At 37.4% G+C, this 20,211-nt stretch overlaps 1 protein-coding gene across 1 annotated transcript; it reads left to right on the forward strand.

Moving 5' to 3' along the window:
* Positions 1-6,021: 6,021 nt before the first annotated feature.
* On the forward strand, positions 6,022-19,593 carry LOC140245900 (alpha-2,8-sialyltransferase 8B-like). The gene is made up of 2 exons (XM_072325377.1): positions 6,022-6,527; positions 19,251-19,593. Exons 1-2 carry the CDS (start codon positions 6,037-6,039, stop codon positions 19,591-19,593), a joined length of 834 nt encoding a protein of 277 aa, XP_072181478.1. The 5' UTR covers positions 6,022-6,036.
* The last annotated feature ends 618 nt before the right edge of the window (positions 19,594-20,211 follow it).

The raw sequence follows: 20,211 nt of genomic DNA on the forward strand, positions 1-20,211 counted from the left end.
TTTTCTACCACACGCATGAGCAGTATAACCTTACTAAAAGTGAGGAAACAAAAACCATGAAAACGTTGTCGACTCAACGAAAACAACATACACAATCATTTGTATAAAGATAATAAACGCTACTTGGAAGTGACTGTGGGATTTCCCTAGGAGTTGGAAGCGGGGAGCGGGAAGAACTACTCGAGCCTGCGTACCCTGTCATCGTCTGTGTACCGAATGTAGTTTGCGGGGTTCGCCAAGATGGGGGCCTGTGTGCAATCAAGCGAGGAGTCGGGCTATTTGTTGGCGACTGCAGACAAATAGACGAAGCACTTCCCCCTCTACAATTCTGTGGATCCCCCCCCCCCCGTCCCCATCACGTACTCTACTGGTAACTGATGACATTTAACACATAACAAACTGAAAACATGAAAGTAACGACGCCTAAGATATCAATTTGAACGACCACACAGTGTGCAGTACCCCACACAGAACAAACATTGTTAATATACGGTTGATTGGTGGACTTGCTCATAAGTCAAATTCTTGCCCATGATGGCAAGCCAAATTCTTGCCCATGATGGCAACCCGAAACACAAAACCGCTTGTGCAAGACACTGAAGTTCTTTCTGTGATAAAGGCAGCTGTAATGGAGGCAGTGGAAGTAAAGCCTCTTGTTGGTGCTGCCAAGAAACCAAGACCAATTATTGTGAAATTCACGTCTTACGAGTACCGCTAACTTCTGTTCAGCAATAAAAGAAAGCTCAAGGAAGCCAGAGGGAAAAACAAGGACATCAACCTGTACGAGGATTTCACTGATGTAAGAACAGCTCTTCTCTCATGTCTCTGGGAATCATTTCAGCAAATGAAGACGCCGAACAGCAAGATACCATGGACGGGCGGACGGGCCAGTGTATGTTGTGTTGAACTCTACAGGCGGACATTCCACAAAGAAAGTGACCTAGAAGAGACCTAGATATCTTGTAAAACCTGAAAACAACTACTTTTTATCTTGCATTCAACAAAAAAAAATCAAAAAAGAAAAAATATCGAAATCTCCAGGTGCAACAGATTGTCTTTCTTTCATTCTCTCTAAAGTATCTTTTATAAGTTTTTGAATATTTGTGCTTAATCATTTATCATTTGGTGTGTGAGAGAGAGAGAGAGAGAGAGAGAGAGAGGGAGCGTAATTTTAAGTGTGTATTGTGTATGTGTGTTGTGATGGTCCCTGACAAAAAGAAATCACTCTTACCATCTCTGAAATCATATATGAAAGGAGTATCTCAATATCTATCTCCTCCAAATGGCAATAATGATGAAGACTTTGAACCCTCGCATGCCTTTTATACTCCTGATGAATTTAACCAAAAAAAAAAATAGAATTATGTCTGAAATATCATTTTCTTGCCTGCATGTGAATTGTAGAAATATGAATAAGAATTTTTATATCATGTCATTAATGTTCTTGATGTACAATTTTCAATCAAATGTGTTTCTATTTTTATATAAATGGGTATAATCTTGTGCGTAATGGTAGAGAAAATAGAAGGGGTGGTGAAGCTGCATTATGTAAAGAGCAAATTATATTTTAGTGTAGATATGATTTAAAGGTGAATGTTGGTCCATGTTTTGAGTCTATATTCATTGAAACGAAAAAAAAAATTATAAGAATATCATAGTTGGTGCTGTGTATCGCCAACCAGTTCAATGTGTGCGATCTTTTACTGAAATTTTGAGGAAAAATTTTAATGATTGTAGATAAAGAAAATGAGTTAATCTATTTATTAGGAGATGTTAACATTAACTTATCCAGTATTTCTGTTTGTAAAAAACTGGCTGATTTTTTTTTTAGATGTTAGTATGGTTGATTAAACATACCCACTTATTCATAGTCGAACTCGCATGACAAATAGTGCAGTCTCTTCACTTGATATCACAATTACTAATGAGTTAATATGATTACTGGTGTATTATTAGCAGATATAAGTGATAATTTTCCAGTATTTTCTCTTTCTCATTTAGAACTAGATTTTCATTATTCAGATCCAGCACATAGGTATGTAATGAATGATGATAATGTTTGTAATTGTGTGAAAGAAGTAAATGTTGTAAATTGGAAAGTCAATGCTAGGTATGTTAATGTACCCTAGAATTATTGAAGAAATTTAAGTACATTTATAATTTGTGTTTTCCTTTGAAAGAGATTAGTGAGAAGAAGTTCAGAAATAAGCCATGGTTTAATAAGGCGTGAAGAAAGTTATGTTATAAATAGTATATTATGTATAAAAGATATTTCATAAAATGTACTCGAGAGAGATATGACAAATGATAAATTATTACCAAATTATGTAACTCAAGAAATTAATAATGCACGGAGATTTTATTCTAAAAATGAATTAGAAAAGGCCTCTGACAATCTTAGAAGCACAGTCATGGAAGGTACTAAATGGCATGATTGAAGGGGTCGGTGCAATATAGTGCCAACCCACACAATAGTCATTTTGAGATAATTGCTGTTGAACCTTTGGAAAGTACATACATTGTACATTAATAAAACATGAATGTTTGCATTTTTTACCATCTTATCGGTTGAATTCAAATATGATATTTTCACGGAGATTAGAGTGAAGGATAAGGATTATGAAAATGCATGTAACTCAACTTTGAGAAAAGTGTGGGTTAGCACTATATTGCACCGACCCCTTCAATTGGTTCTGGAGTTAAGAAAAAATTTGCTACCCACGATTCTTCATTGCAATGATAGAGAAATTACAGGGAAATATGCAATTAGCAGGCCTAATGAATTTAATGAATATTTTACCAATATTGGAGAAAGTGTGGCAGGACAATGTGATGATGTAGGATACGACAAATGTATGCAATACGTTCATAAAAACCCAGCAAGTGCCTTTTTCTTGTCATGCACTCCTAAAGAGATCATTAATATTGTGTGTTAATTAAAAGATAAGAGTCCTGGCTTTGATAATGTTGATGTAGCTAGGGTACAGAAAGTTATTCATATTTTGTCTGTCCCAATATGTGCAATAATCTACTTATCATTTACTAATGAAAATTGCGAAAGTTATTCCTATTTTAAAGGTGGCGATAAAGAACAGATGTCGAATTATGTTACTGTTTCTATTATTACCATTGTTTTCAAAAATTTTAGAAAAATGCGTATATTCACGAATTTTAAAATTTTTGTATAAGTGCAATATAATAACAAATAGCCACTGTTGGCCTATTATTGAATTTGTTCATAAAGTTGTAAATGTTTTGGATAATAGAGATATAATGATAGGGTTTTTTTAGATTTAAGTATATAAGGCATTCGATACTAATCATATTTTATTACATAAGCTTTATTTGTACGAAATTCGTTGAGTGATATTGAAATGGTTTGCAATTTCTTTAAGTAATCGTAAGCAGTTTGTGACTTCTGAAGCTGTAGAATCAAAATTGATGTCGGTAAGATGCGGCGTGCCCCAGGGGTCCATCTTAGGCCCACTCCATTTTTTTTTTTACATCAATGATATAGTCAATGTTTCTGATGAATTACAAACGATATCATTTGCGGATGACACGAGTGTGTTAATGTCCGATAATAATTTTCATGTACCTAAAAGTCATTTCAACAAGGAATTTAGTAAACTTGTTGATTAGTTCGACTGTAATAGTCTTGTGATTAATGTAAAAAAGACAAACTATATATTTACCAATAAACAGATTAAGATATGTGGTATACGGATTAAATTTGAAGATATTATGATAAAATAAGTTAAATTTATATATTATTTTATTACGATTGATAATAAATCTAAATGTTATGAGCACACTCGTGTTATCTGCAACAAATTAGCCAAAAACATTGGAGTATTTACCAGATTGAAATTCTTTCCTAAAAGATTTTAACTACATTGTACATTTCATTAGTTCTCCCGCATTTGAATTATTGTTCGGTAATAAGGGCCAATTCTAGTATGTCATTCATTCATTAATTCATTTATTTTTCATTTCCAACAAAAACATATAAATATAATATTACAAAAATTGAATACAGTGCATAAATTTCATCATACAAAGTAAAGGATAAATTTACAGAAAACTTGTAGGTATAGGAAAATGTTGGAAATGGGGAGGAATGCTAAAACTGAGCTTGTAGGCTGCATTCCCCCCACACGTAATACAAGAAATTATATGATCGATTGACTGATAAACATTGAAAATGGATGAAACAAAGAAACTAAGACAAAAAGACCTATAACCTAACTTATCCGAAACAAAACCCTGAACGAATCCCTACACTAAGTCGCTGTCATGCCGGAAAAGAGAGGAGAGAAACAAAGTAGTATGTGTGTGTGTGTGTGTGTGAGTGTGTGTGTGTATGAGAGAGGGGGGGGGGGCGGAGAAAGCAGCTTAATGCGTGCAGTGAAGATAAAAGACGAAAAAAAAGTCAAATGTAAATAGAATATTATTTCTTCAAACTTAAATTATTCGACCGATAAATCATAGCGATTATCATGCCCACACGACTACTACAATATTATACCAATGGAAACTATTGAGGTTTCAAGATATTCACATTTATCAGTGAGCAACATTAATCTATCTTTTAAGCATATGATTCATAAAAGTTTATTAGGTTATTTTAAGTTATATATAATTGTAGATATAATATGAGAAATTCTAACATATATGCTGTTCCTCTTTCCAGGACATGGATGTTGGCTACTGTACTTCAGAGAACTTTACTTCACAGTGTTTTTGACTGCAATCCCCTTCTCAATGCTGATGCACCGAGGGCTCCTTCCGAATCACACTGCCCACTTCTTAAGGAATTTACTATAATAATCGTGATCATGACTGCATTCAGATAACCCACATTTTGGTTTTGGGAAATTTGTCCTTTTTTGTGTCTCGATTAGTGACATAAATGTCATCTTATTTTCATGCTTAAATGTTTATCTTTCAGGTTTCCACACATTGTCAAAGCATTTGGAGGCGTCTCTTTGTCCCGACGATTGGGGGAATGAGGAAGAGATAGCAAAAATGAGGCGAGTATGTAATCAATGCATAGCAGGCGTAACGTCGTCTGATTACTGGGCCAGGCCAACGAGGAGGCATGACTTTTCTTTCTTTCTTTCTTTCTTTCTTTGCCTAACTTTGCGGCATAACGTGTTTAACTCTAAAAAATCCACATTTCTATATACTAAAGATCCTGTGTAGCTTACAAACTTTCTTGCAAGTTGTTAGGAAATGACACATCATCAACTCACTCAGCTACATATTTCTATTGTCTATTCATGACCTATTTTCTTAAACTTCACAATGTCCCAATTTCCCCAAATTTATCAGATTTCGATCAAATTTACCGTTGTGCTAGTAGTGTTTTAAATGTTATTTTACATCATTATCTTATTAGCTGGTCGAGAACAGATTTAACTTTAGTTAAGACGATGTCGACAGAACCTGAAGAGCATGTTATATTGTCAATAACAGTAATTAAGATTCAGTCTGAAACTGTTGCTCATTGTACTTTAAAAGGTACTGGTGCAGCTTTGGAAACTGAACATGGACAGGATATGATACGTTATAGCAAATTATTCATAGAACATAGGAGTGAATAAACACAAGCAAGAGGTGTATTAACTATTGTAGAATAGATAATGAGGAAGGTTTTAACGTTCACGTTGAAAACATCTGTAAGAGTTGGTATTATTTGATTAGACGAACGGAAATTTTGTGTTGGCTGGTAACAGTGCAGGGTATCTTGATGGCAAACAGAGGCAAGTCTATGTAATGTACAATAGACAATGATTCGTTATGGTTGATTAGGAAATCATATTGTACACTTATTTATTTTGAAAACAATGAATTACCGCGTTTTATCACTATACTCTTTGTAATACTAATTTTCAGCCTTCTCTTTGTAATTTGACCGGACTATAGACTGTTCTTAATGGTTGTTAATGTTCCGTACCATTATCTAGAGAGGTGTTTTCCAAGCGTCGGACGTTGAGACAAACCCTCCAGTTATTCAAAACCGGTATTTCACCGATGGATATGCGATTCTCGACTAACCGTCAAAAGATAGCGCAACTCAACCAGACTACCAACATGAGGGAAAGGTGGAACTGTCATACATGTGCTATCATTGGCAACTCTGGTGTGCTAATAAACAGTAAGTGCGGCCACCTTATCGACAGCTCCGATCTTGTAATGCGAATGAATCTGGCGCCGTTTGGTGGCGAGTTCGCTTCCGACGTCGGTTCGAAAGTCAGTTTAATGACGTTGAATACCGCACAATACAGGCACCTGACACACTGTATGGACAACTACGGCAACATCACTCTCGACGGGTTACCACGCTTATGTTCGAGACTACTAAAAGGCTTAAGCCGCATGAACGGCAGCGTCCTATGGTATTTCGGGTCTATGGCCCACAACAATCGGCTGAAAACAGCGCTGGCGATGTTGCGCGATTTCTACAATCTCCACTTCGGTTTCGCCTACAGCCCGGCAGAGATCAAGAGTGAAATTCAAAGTGAGTATAGATGGGACACTGAGGTGAAAATGAAATAAAATGTAGAAATATAAAAATAAACGGTGAAATTTAAAAAAAAATATCAAAATGGTTTTACGTTATTTCGAGGATACTGAATCCGATCAGTCTCATGCAACTCATACATCCTTGAAGGTAGGCCCTATTTTGATATTCAAGGTTTCCGGCAAAGTCTCAAAACCCTTTCTATTTCCTCATTAATGTTGACAAAATGAAAAGAAAAATCTTTGAAATGAAGATTATTTAACGTTACATCCACGCAGTGCATACATTTTCCTGTTGTAGGCCTAAATTGAATATTAGTGCAATTATGTGAATTAAATCGCTGTTACAAAATAAGTATATGTCTGAATATTATCATCATTTCAATTTACTGTATGTGTATTTCATTGCTGATTTAATGTAAGCATTAATTACAATATCAGTAGCAAGATAAACGTTTCCACATCAGTCAGATGAAAATCCAAGCTACAGATTATTTTCGCGGTCAGTAATTAGAGCACTATTTCATTTTCTATTCACAGTAGCCCGACCTCTTTTTCCCGAGCTAATTCGATAGGTGAGCATGCGCAAACAGCATCGGTCGAGCGTGCGCCTTCAAAAAGTTACACGGGATTCAATTTTGTGTGCAGGTTGGCCTTGATGGATCGGGTCACACACAGTAGACATGATTGGATGAATCACGATAATTTCTCGAGGCGAATTCATACTATCAAATGGCACTCTAGTTCGCAAATCATCACAATTTTTAGGAAATTTCCGAGTTAGGGGTCGAGAAATTTTCTCGAGCTTATCTTTCAAATTAGCTAGATAATTAATATTTGAAATCATTATAGACGTTTTCACATCAGCCGTATAGGCCTATATTGTTTCGAAATGACGCGCTATTTTCAGAATCTCGATCTTGAATTTTCATAACCTGATGACGAAATAGCGCGCTATTCGATAAGTAGCTACAAAGTAGTGATTGAAGGGTTAATTTTCAGAAATCTACATAGAGAGGAAAATTAATTTTTTAAAATAAGTTTTGAGGCAAGAAGCGAGAAGTCACTTCTCGGGGTATTGTTTTGTTTTGTTTTGTTTTGTTTTGTTCTTTTGGGGGTGTTTTTGTTTGTTTTGTTTGTTTTCTTTGGGTTTTTGTTTTTGTTTTTGTTTTGTTTTGTTTTTTTTTTGTCAAATGGCGATAAGTCCACTGTGTGCGGTATAGAATCGGTGCGTTTTAAATCTTGCACATCGAATTTCTTCTTTTATCGCAATGCTCGTGAACGTTAACACAATTGATATTGATTTTGGGATGGAGATGTGCAAGATACTGTCGACCACAGGGCGCCGGAAGTGGGGGGCAGGGGGGCGGCCGCCCCCCCCCCCCCCCCAATCCAAAAAGTGGGGGGGCAAAACGCACTTTTGCCCCCCCAAAAAGCCCCCTCCAAAAAAAAAATAATAATAATAATGATAATAAAAATAAATGAATAAACAAAGAAAATAGAATAAATATGTATGTATATGAATAAAGGGAAAAATATGGCTACAAACGGCAGCTTTTGGACTGTAAAATGTCAAAATTTTCAAGCTCGCTCGCTTCGCTCGCTCGCATCCAGCAGTTGAGCCCGGTGGCCCCCCCTTAATTTCTAAAGCGAAAAACATAGCTACGACGGCAGTTGTTGGACTCTAGAATGTCAAATTTTCAAGCTCGCTCGCTTCGCTCGCTCGCATTGAATCGTTATGCCATTTCTCCTAATGTTGCTGACAGTAATTGCCAGTAGTTGCGCCCGATGCCCCACCCTTAATTTCCAAAGCGAAAGATAATATAGCTACAAACGGGAGTTTGGGGACTGTAAAATGTCAAACTTTTCAAACTCGCTCGCTTCGCTCGCTCGCATTGAATCGTTATGCACTCTCCTAATGTTGCTACCAGTAATTGCCAGCAGTTGCGTCCGATGCCCCCCTTAATTTCCAAAGCGAAAGATATAGCCACAAACGGGAGTTTTTGGACTGTAAAATGTCAAATTCTCAAGCTCGCTCGCTTTGCTCGCTCGCATTGAATCGTTATGCCATTCTCCTAATGTTGCTGCCAGTAATTGCCAGTAGTTGCGCCCGATGCCCCACCCCTTAATTTCCAAAGCGAAAGATAAATATAGCTACAAACGGGAGTTTGGGGACTGTAAAATGTCAAACTTTTCAAGCTCGCTCGCTTCGCTCGCTCGCATTGAATCGTTATGCCACCTCCTAATGTTGCTACCAGTAATTGCCAGCAGTTGCGTCCGATGCCCCCCCTTAATTTCCAAAGCGAAAGATATAGCTACAAACGGGAGTTTTTGGACTGTAAAATGTCAAAATTCTCAAGCTCGCTCGCTTTGCTCGCTCGCATTGAATCGTTATGCCATTCTCCTAATGTTGCTGCCAGTAATTGCCAGCAGTGCGCCCGATGCGCCGCCCCATTAATTTCCAAAGTGACAGATACGGCTACAAACCCCAGTTTTGGGACTGTAGAACGTCAAAATTTTCAAGCTTGCTCGCTTCGCTCGCTCGCATTGAATCGTTATGCCATTCTCCTAATGTTGCTGCCAATAATTGCCAGCAGTTGCGCCCGATGCGCCCCCATTTATTTCAAAGCGAAATATGTAGCTACAATTAAAACTCCAGTTTTGGAATGTAGAATATCCAAATGTTCAAGCTCGCTCGCTTCGCTCGCTCGCATTTTATTGTATGCCATTCACCTTATGTTGCTGACAGTATATAATTTGTCGATCGTTTCACACCGTCATTCCATAATCCATGTAAGGATAACTTACAATGTTTCCCAATGACTGCGTTGTTGAATGTATCACATTCTGTAATGTATTGTAGTCCCATTATTGCTCACGCCACACGCACAAGCATACAGACCGTCAAAATTACTTTATGGTTCCCCCATGTTTCGACCCACCGTACGCCACTTTACATATATATATATATATATATATATATATATATATATATATATATATGTATCATATATATATATATATATATGTATATATATATGTATATATATATATATGTATATATACATATGTATACATGTATATATATAATATACATAAATAATAGATGTGTGTGTGTGTGTGTACGTGTGTGTGTACGTGTATATATACTTTTCATTTTGAAGCGCCTGGAGCACTGAAAAGTCGACCTGTGCGCTATACAAGTAGCCACTATTATTATTATTATTATTTATTATTATTATATTGTGTAACATATGCATGGTCTAATCTTGAGCCCCCTCCAATGTTTGCCCCCCAATCCAAAACTGCTTCCGGCGCGCCTGCTGTCGACAGTCCTCTTTTTTTGTATTGGAAACTATGTTACCATTGTGACGGCATATTTTGGCCATAATTCAGGGCATACTTTTGTTGATGGGGCTACATACCCTAAACGGCATGTTATGATAATAATGATAATGATGGTTACTTGTATAGTGCACAGGTCCACCAGTCGGGCTCATCGTGCTTCAAAAAATAGAAAAGATACACATGTACAAACATGACAACAGAGGAAGAAAATGGCAAACAATAAACAAACACATACCAGATAAAGGACACATTATTGTGCCAAACATTATAGATTGCAGTTATAGTCCTCAGTGTGAGAGGAACAAATACGTTTTAAGTTTAGATTTGAGATTTGAATTACGCAATTATGGCAATAATTCGAAAAAATATTGTGGATGGCAGAAGTTCCTCATCATTCTTTTTTTTTTTTTTTTTTTTGGCAAGCAACATGCTAATAAACTTGGTACGCAAAATTGTGTCGGGGTGAAGCCATTTTTGAACGTGTTGGAAAGGGTGTTGCTATAGTAACCGCATCCCATGAAAATTATAAAGCAGGACAAAAAATTCGCATCAAACTACAGTACTTTCTGTAGCAATTGATTATGCAGTTCGGCACTCATGCTCTTCTTTGGCACAAAGGGAACCGGACAAAATGTTTCGAATGCGTATGGAAACTGCGTTGCAATGGTAACGGCACAGGGGCGTAATCCGGTGGGATGGGGGATAGGCCTATGCGCCCCCCCCCCCCCTCCCTTAAAAAAAAAAAAATCGGAAGAAGAAATGTGATCATGGTGATTGTATAAATTTGGGCATAATGCATGACGTTCTTACTCCCTCCTTCAGAGAGCTTAAGGGGGATGGCTAGTACCTGATCAGATAGAATCAGTGGAATGCTGGGGGATCCCGGATGATTGTTCCAATCCTTGTGGGATTCATTTAATAGTACATTATATATCTATTGTTTTGTGAAAATTCTTTGCTTCAGAATGGTCTCATATTCAAGTAATGTGCAGTTTAATCTCCCCGTTACTGTGCAGGCATGCTAACCTGGAAACATTACTCTTGAATTAATCCTTCAAGGATTGGAACAATCATCCCCCAGCATTCCCACTCATTCCCACTGATCAGTTCCTAGCCATCCCCTTTACAGCATTCTATGTGTGATTTGTATGCATAATTTCTCAAGCGCTCGCTCGCAAAATTAATGATATCAACTTACAGCATGGACCAGATGTTGTAAACGTAAAATAGCATAGGGCCTAAATGTATACATGCTATGACCCACACCACTCGGGATTCTCTATTTGTTCAAAATGATTACTGACGAAAAAGATAAAATCGCCAGAATTGACTCTCCACCCCCCCCTCCCTCCCCCATTTCCTGAATCACTGAACAAACGATGATTGCTCAGCCAGGATACACCTTTGGGCATAAACTAGTCAAGGCGCTAATTCCTGTACGGGCCTTAATTAAGGAGTTCGTTCAACCCCCACCCCGCAGAAAAGGTTTGACCACACAGAGTGTAGATGGGACCTCCAGGAACACTCCCAGGTAGTATGTGAGTCGAAATTGTGGTATCAATAAAATTTTACAGGCCATTTTAGTTGCGACAAGACCTTATTGTTCGAAATAGAGTCTGCGCACGCCAAGACTACTACACGCACCACTAGCACTGCTACAGGCGCCAGTGCCAGTGGTGCGTGTAGTAGTCTTAGCGCACGCAGACTTTTCCTCGGCAAACAAGGGTTTTTTGCCAGCAAACTCACTAGCTGAGGTCAGTGTAGTTTAGTTTCTAGTCGTTTTTATTTCGTGTATATTTTTTCCGAGTTGCAGCAAGCCGAGTGAGGTTGCATACCCAGTGATTGTGACCCCAAACCGTTCGGGCGTCGCAATCACTTGGTATGCGCCTTCGCTCGGCTTAGCACAATAAAGTGGGCTTCTACACATGCGCAAGCTGCAACTCGGAGAGATATAAACGAAATAAAAACGACTAGAAACTAGACTGGGGTCGGTTACGGCTGGCACTGAAAATTACAACATAATCACAGTTTTTTGCAGTTATTCATGAATAATTCCTCAAAACACGTAAAACCATATATATATATATATATATATGTTGCTAGAGATGTCAGCAAAACAATGGGATACATTGTAAGTTAAAATATTGTGCATGGTTACCATGGTAACCAGATGTATACAGGTGATTGATAATCCAAAAAATGCCTCCAACTGCTGCAAACTTTGGTACTTTTGTTCAGTTTTTTTCTGTAGATAGGTGAATTAAAAACAAACATTTCTATTGATTATTGTTCAAAAAAGTTTTTTTCCTGTTGCCATGGCAACCAGTAATATCCAATCAGGATTCAGCTGTCACTACTTAAGAACTAATGCCCATATTTTCAAAAAGCTCAATAAGCATGTCATTCTCCATAATTGTACCATTTACCGTACTTTTAACACATATTTGACTTCAAATTACAGGCAAATGTTGTTTCCAGCAATGTATGGACACAAAATTCCCTTCAAATCTATGTTAATACAGAGAGCAAAGCCGACGATATTCTGATATTAGCTTTTTTAGAGTATATATTTTACAGAGAATTGGTTATTTGAAACAACCTTGGAAAGAGCAGAAGAGAGCAATTGATTGTTCATGTTCTTAAAGGAAATTTATTGAAGAATGCAGATAAATTCCTTTCTAAAGAAGGAATATACACGTACACTGCATTATCCATCATGGAATTAAAAGCGTACTTTTTCGTTGATAGGCTAGGGTTAAAAATAAAAAAATAAAATGAAAAGTCATGACATGTAAATTTGTATTAAAACGTGCAGTAATGAATTAATGCTATTAAGGAGAGAATGAGGGAAAATCTTAGGGGTCCTATCCGTTTTATCCAGGTTAACTTTGTAGTGTTGAGGTGGGTAGTTTAACCCTATAAAGCCCAGGGGGGGGGGGGGCACATTGTGCCCCCACCATATCTTCATTTGCCGCTCCTAAACCCTTTACCCGATTTCAACCAAATTTGGTGGCTTTTCCTTAAATCTTATTACAAACATTTTGATATACAATTTAGGTATGTCCGATATTCCTGTTTGCTATGGCAACCGTAAACTGACAACCATGTTAGTCAGATTTTGTATGATTTTCTGTTTCAATTTCAGTTAACAATATAATTATGGATGAAATTAGGTTTTCTTGGCTATAGTTTGCTAAAGGAAAGAAATGTGAAGTAATTATGGTTGATAATTACCCTGAAATGGTCGTCTTATTATTTCCTTTATTTTCTATATAACATAGGCATCAAACAATAGATATAATAGAAATAATCAAAAATACAGCATTTTTCAAAGATTACCTTTTTATTTTGTGTTATCTTCACACAAGCTTTGCCTGGAATATCATTTGTTTATCATAATATCAATCTGTAAACTTAAAATTTCAGTATTTTGGAAATATGAAATGTGATACAAATATATGCACCCATTCCAAGCAATACGTAATAGGTTTCATATATTTCTTTATATTGTAATGAATTACGCCCCCACATGTTGACCTTGAGAAATTTCAACCATAACAAATAGTGAACGTTGACTTGCTCTTCCTTTGTAGTAAATATGAAAATGATTAATATAAAATAACAACATATTTACTGGGGATAAAGAAATAGAAAGAAAAAACATGATTTTAGCATATTTTCTATGTATTTTTCAATTTTGGGAAATAATGCCCTCAGTGGGTAACCTTGAGAAATGTTGGGTCATGTAGAGCATGAGTTGCTCTACCCATGTGCCAAATAATTATGACGGTCATACATCATATGATAAAGAAGTTATGTAGGGGGCACAATGTGCCGCCCCCCCCCCCCCCCCCCCCCCCCCTGGGCCTGGAAGGGGTCAAAATACCTTGGGCTTTATAGGGTTAAGACCCGACCTACAATGGGTGATCATGAGCACGTAAGGCAAAATAAACAAACGTGTCTGGATTCAAGATATTTTTTTTTTCACTTTATCCTACTTTGTTGTGGCAAACTTATAAATGACTGTGGAAAATAGAAAGTTATCTGAGCCCGAAATGTCCTTAAAATACCGTGATCCACAAATAAAATTGTTGAACAAAAAGTTACAAAACTTGTACTGTAATGTATAACAAAGTACTGAAAGTCAGTCACACTGTGAGCTCTAGTAACAGGCATAACAAGAAATTCATATCTAACAAAGAACTGACGATTCGAACTTGGTTATGAAATATCACCATAAGTTGTCCAAATAATGATACCCTATATCGACAGAATGAATCAAATTTCGTGCACTTACAGTCCACGAAAAGCACAAAAAATGTATCTACACTTTAGATATAGCCTATAACAAACAGAATGATTCAAATTTCGTGCACTTACAGTCCACAAAAAGCACGAAAAAGTATTTACACTCGAGATATTTTTTTTTTTTTTACTTTTATCGCACGCTGGTATGGTACAAACATAAATGCTAATGGTATATTTGAGACAGAAAGTTGTCTGATTGTCTGAATTGTCTAACCCTGAGACGTCCTTAAAATACCCTGATTCACAAATACCTCGATCCACAAATAAACTTGTTGAAAATAAAGCTAAAATACTTGTATATATATATATATACATATATGTATAACGAAGTACTGAAAGTCAATCCATCACACTGTGAGCTCTATAGTAACAGGCTTAACAAGAAATGAAAAATTGAATTCATATTTAACAAAGAATTGGTAATTTGAACTTGATTATGAAATATCACCACAAGTTGTCCAAATATATATAGCTTACCAACGAAAAGTACGCTTTTAATTCCATTGATGGATAATGCAGTGTACGTGTATATTCTTTCTTTAGAAAGGAATTTATTAGCATTCTTGATTAAATTTCCTTTAAGAACAATCAATTGCTCTCTTCTGCTCTTTTCCAAGGTTGTTTCGAATAACCATTTCTCTGTAAATATATACTCTAAAAAGCTAATATCAGAATATCGTCGGCTTTGCTCTCTGTATTAACATAGATTTTGAAGGGAATTTTGTGTCCATACATTGCTGGAAACAACATTTGCCTGTAATTTGAAGTCAAATATGTGCTAAAAGTACGGTAAATGGTACAATGGAGAATGACATGCTTATTGAGCTTTTTGAAAATATGGGCATTAGTTCTTAAGTATTGACAGCTGAATCCTGATTGGATATTACTGGTTGCCATGGCAACAGGAAAAAAACTTTTTTGAACAATAATCAATAGAAATGTTTGTTTTTAATTCACCTATCTACAGAAAAAAACTGAACAAAAAATACCAAAGTTTGCAGCAGTTGGAGGCATTTTTTGGATTATCAATCACCTGTATACATCTGGTTACCATGGTAACCATGCATAATATTTTAACTTACAATGTATCCCATTGTTTTGCTGACATCTCTAGCAACATATATATATATATGGTTTTACGGTGTTTTGACGAATTATTCATGAAATAACTGCAAAAAACTGTGATTATGTTGTAATTTTCAGTGCCAGCCGTAACCGACCCCAGTCTAGTTTCTAGTCGTTTTTATTTCGTTTATATCTCTCCGAGTTGCAGCTTGCGCATGTGTAGAAGCCCACTTTATTGTGCTAAGCCGAGCGAAAGCGCATACCAAGTGATTGCGACGCCCGAACGGTTTGGTGTCACAATCACTGGGTATGCAACCTCACTCGGCTTGCTGCAACTCGGAAAAAATATACACGAAATAAAAACGGCTAGAAACTAAACTACACTGACCTCAGCTAGTGAGTTTGCTGGCAAAAACCCTTGTTTGCTGAGGAAAAGTCTGCGTGCGCTAAGACTACTACACGCACCACTGGCACTGGCGCCTGTAGCAGTGCTAGTGGTGCGTGTAGTAGTCTTGGCGTGCGCAGACTCTATTTCGAACAATAAGGTCTTGTCGCAACTAAAATGGCCTGTAAAATTTTATTGATACCACAATTTCGAATCACATACTACCTAGGGGTGTTCCAGAGAGTCCAACCGACCACCCTACGCAGTCAAACCTTTTCTGCGGGGTGGGTTGAACGAAGTCATTTTTTCTGGGTCCCTGCGCCTGGACTAAACAGGGATGATCAGGGGCGTCGATCCTACGGGCAGTAAAGCGGCATTTGCCCCGCCCCCATGGAAATCCGTCACATTTCGAATGTTGACTACTTTAAAGTTGCCCTCAAGACTCATTCGTTCATGACCATTTTCCAGTAGAATTGTATATTATGATGTATATTTTTTCATTATCATTATTGTGTCATTCATTTTCATGTGCATGTTTGTGCAAGGATTTTTGTATTTCACTTACTTCTTTTACTGCGCCTATGTGGAACTGGCGCATTATAAGTACCCTGTATTATTATTATCATTATGTTGATGGACACAAATCATTTGTCCCTCAAGAACCCCGAGATGAGGGAACAACTTTTTTGATTTAATTATTTTCCAAGTATTACGAGAAGTGTGCACCAGATAATTGACTTGCAATCACAAGAATGCAAAAAACAAAACAAAACAACAAAACCCTGATCAGTCCTTTTCGATAGGCTTTGTACACTTTTGAGATTGAAACGAATTCCTAATATCTCATCAGTGTGCGCTAGGGGGAAAAGTATTATTTTTGCTCTCCCAAAAAGGAGGATAAAAAAACCAAGGGGGATAAAAAAAAAGATATCGATGCGTGGCAATTTTCTTGCTTTTTTGAAAGAAAAAATGTCCAAATATTTTCTCAAAATATGCATAGAGACAGACATCTCGAAATTACCTGACACAAATGCGACGTGATGATTGGTTGATGTGGATTTATCGGCTGTGCAATAATACGAGAAGTGGGCTATAGATTTTCAGCAAAACACTGAATTTAGACCAAATCATACGAGTTTCATCGCGTTTTGCTACAAGCAGTACTATGTTGATTGATTGAATTTCATTAAAAACGGACGTATGGATTTTGCGAACAAACTCTTCATATATATACAGAGCGTATCAAAAAAAAGTAATCCAACTTTGGAGGGATGCCATTTCTTCATTGTCAGTTATGAAGAGCACAATGTTAGTTGTAAGAAAAGAGGAACTCTTCCTCTTTCCATTGATACTTAATCATGTTGACACATGTCATGCATGACCGAGCACATGGACTTTAAGGACAACAATGTCAAATTGCACTTTATCCAAGTTTGCGTGTTATTGTGAAGGAACAATGCATATCTCACTGCATGGATGAGATCTGTCAATGAAAGTTGTCAACTCATCAGGCCAACCTGCACAACTGCAGATTCGTGTTTTAGGGTTTCTTCTAACGTTTTATGGTTCATAACCTTCAACATGGCCATGCTGTCGATACTTGTTCCTTCCCATTAAGGCGAAACCATTATCCATTTTACTCTCTTCACATTCAAGACATGGTTTGTCACTGGGAGCTATGTGTTGAATATGAACAGAGAAAAATGGATTGTGTGGGTTGGCCTCTGTGGGAGCGACCAAGTTTTCAGACAAAAGGCCATGTTGAAGGCCATGGACCACCACATGTTAGGAGAAAACCTAAACACAAACCCTAAACACAAAACCTAAACACAAACTTGCATTCGTACAGGCTGGCCTATTTGGCAACTTTCATTGACAGATCTCATCCATGCAGTGAGACATGCATTGTTCCTTCACAATAACACGCAAACTTGGAAAAAGTGCAATTTGTCACTGTTGTCTTTAAAGTTCATGTGCTCAGTCATGCATGGCAATTGTCAACACAATTAGGTATCAATGGAAAGAGGAGTTCCTCTTTTCTTACAACCAACATTGTGCTCTTCATAACTGACAATTAAGAAATAGCAGCCCTCCAAAGTTGATTTACCTTTTTTTTATACGCTCTGTATATATATATATATATATATATATATATATATATATATGATATATGTATGATGTATATATATTGTGACGAACTCGCCTTCTCGTCGTGAAGTAAGAGAGTGTATTTGACTGTCTGTACAAATGCCTCCGCGAGCCGTGTCAGGATGGCCGAGTAGACGGGGTTCGTTTTGTCGCAGTTTACAACGATCCCTTTAAATTATTAAAACTACTAGTCTGTACGCTACCATGTATTATGTTGTGTCAGAAGCAGCTCACCAACACAAGCGGCACGAATACCAAGTTCAGCATCACTTAGAGTAGGCCACTCCCAAGCGTCACTTGTAGAGGATGTTAGATTGGTACACTTATTTTGTTACCAACTTTTACTACCAACTCTTACTACCAAGTTCTGCTACCAAGTTTTGTTACCAACTTTTGCTACCAACTCTTGCTACCAAGTTCTGCTACCAACATTTGCTACCAACTCTTGCTACCAAGTTCTGCTACCAAGTTTTGTTACCAACTCAATCACGCTAACGTGGAACACCTTTTACAACCATATGGTGGCACAGGTGTCGTTGATGGCACGGGGTAAAGTGCTGTATCGCACCTTTACCAACTTCCTCAGGCGACGACTGGAACTTGGATTGGGCACGGACTATGCGACAAGTCACATTACCATTATACCCGAAATCCCACGGCGACGACTGGACTTGGATTGGGCACGGACTATGCGACAAGTCACATTACCAATATACCCGAAATCCAACGGCTTGCTAGTTGGTCTTCTCAGGAAAGGCGCTCCAGCTCAGGAACATGTACCACTACTCTCCAGACTGTTGTATTGTGGTAGCACCCTCAAGAAGACACAGCGAAGACAGCAATTCAGGAACACATGTACAGTTTATTACTCATAGAGGTAAACAGTAACAACACATTGGAAATGTATCATACACGGGCTACTTGTTGCGGACTATGTCACACAACGGCCACTTTACATGCCTCTCCTCCTATCGCGGAACGAGGAGACAATTCCGCACGGCCTTGAGCAATGCAGAAAATATTCGCAGTACTCATTCAAATTACTTATTATGTTGGCGTGGTTATCAAATTCGTACAACGATTATACATTTTAGCAGTATCTCTTGTACATGGTTACTATAATTCGGCATGTATCATCGGTCTAAACCGGAGTTGGTATTAAAATAATCCAAACTTGTCCACGACAAACAAGTAACCACATATTAGATAATACATATTTAAACTCATAATGATGCATTACCACATTAAAATGTTTGTCCAACATTCCGATAATGCGCCCATTTCTATACTACCGGCACAATCGATTATGACAAATTATAATCGAATGGTTAAATCGAATTTCGTTACAATATATAATATATATATATATATATATATATATATATATATATATAATATATATATAATATATCATATATATGTATACAAGTAATCATTCCCGTTAAATGTCATGTTCTTTCTTCATGTGCAGAGTCCTTAAATTGAGCTTTCCAAGTAGCGGCGTGTCGGTTTACGCGGCAGCGACTCACTTCTGTTCTCGAATCCAGCTCTTCGGGTTTTTTCCGTTCTACAAAGACCCGACAAATCGCACCTTGTTTAGGCATTACTACGAACACGCCAAGATCAACTACACGACCAACAAGCATGAAATGCCGGATGAGTTCAAAATCTTCCTCAGATTGGACGAGAAGGGCGCCCTCCGCATCGTAAACGACTGCGCCGGAAGATGGAATAACAACTTTCTTAGGGAAAGATTGAAGCACAAGGAGCACTTGAAAGGGGACGAGTTGGATGACTTAAATGATAGGTTTTGATATTTTTATATTTACGTATAAGATTCAAAGAAAGTTTCGAATTTTCTCATGAATATGCATAATTCAGCGGACCGTCCACTACATGTTGTACTACCTTTTGCACATAGGTATGATAGAGAAGTGGTTTATTACACTGCTGCATTTCTGAAATATGTGAGCCTCCTATGTCATCATCCTTGTTCAGTGTAATTTGTTTAAGGTTTTTCAAAGTATTGTTTATCTGCTCAAGAACCGCAATAAATTTTACAAAGTCATCCATGGAGCTGTTGATTTATGTACTTCATGATGTTAAATTATGAAAATCGTGTGGAATGCTCCCCTTAATCCTTCTTGTTGATCTCTTTTTAACCTAGCTCTTCTGCTGACATTTTCGTGCCAATATCAGTGTCACTTGACCCTCTAACGATGGGTCTAACCAGGGAGGTGCACACCTCCCTGGTCTAACATTGACCCTGCCAATTAGTAACATCCCAGCATCTGCTGTACTCTGCAATCTTGTTGGAGTCCGATGGCCATAAGTGATTGTTTATCTCTGAGCTACGCAAACTGATTTAGCTGCTCCTTGAGATTAAAATCCTTGAATATTAAACAGCAGAGTCGTTTGCTGAAAGGTGTGCA

This window comes from Diadema setosum, unplaced genomic scaffold (assembly GCF_964275005.1).
Source record: "Diadema setosum unplaced genomic scaffold, eeDiaSeto1 scaffold_55, whole genome shotgun sequence".
NCBI classification, from domain to species: Eukaryota; Metazoa; Echinodermata; class Echinoidea; order Diadematoida; family Diadematidae; genus Diadema; species Diadema setosum.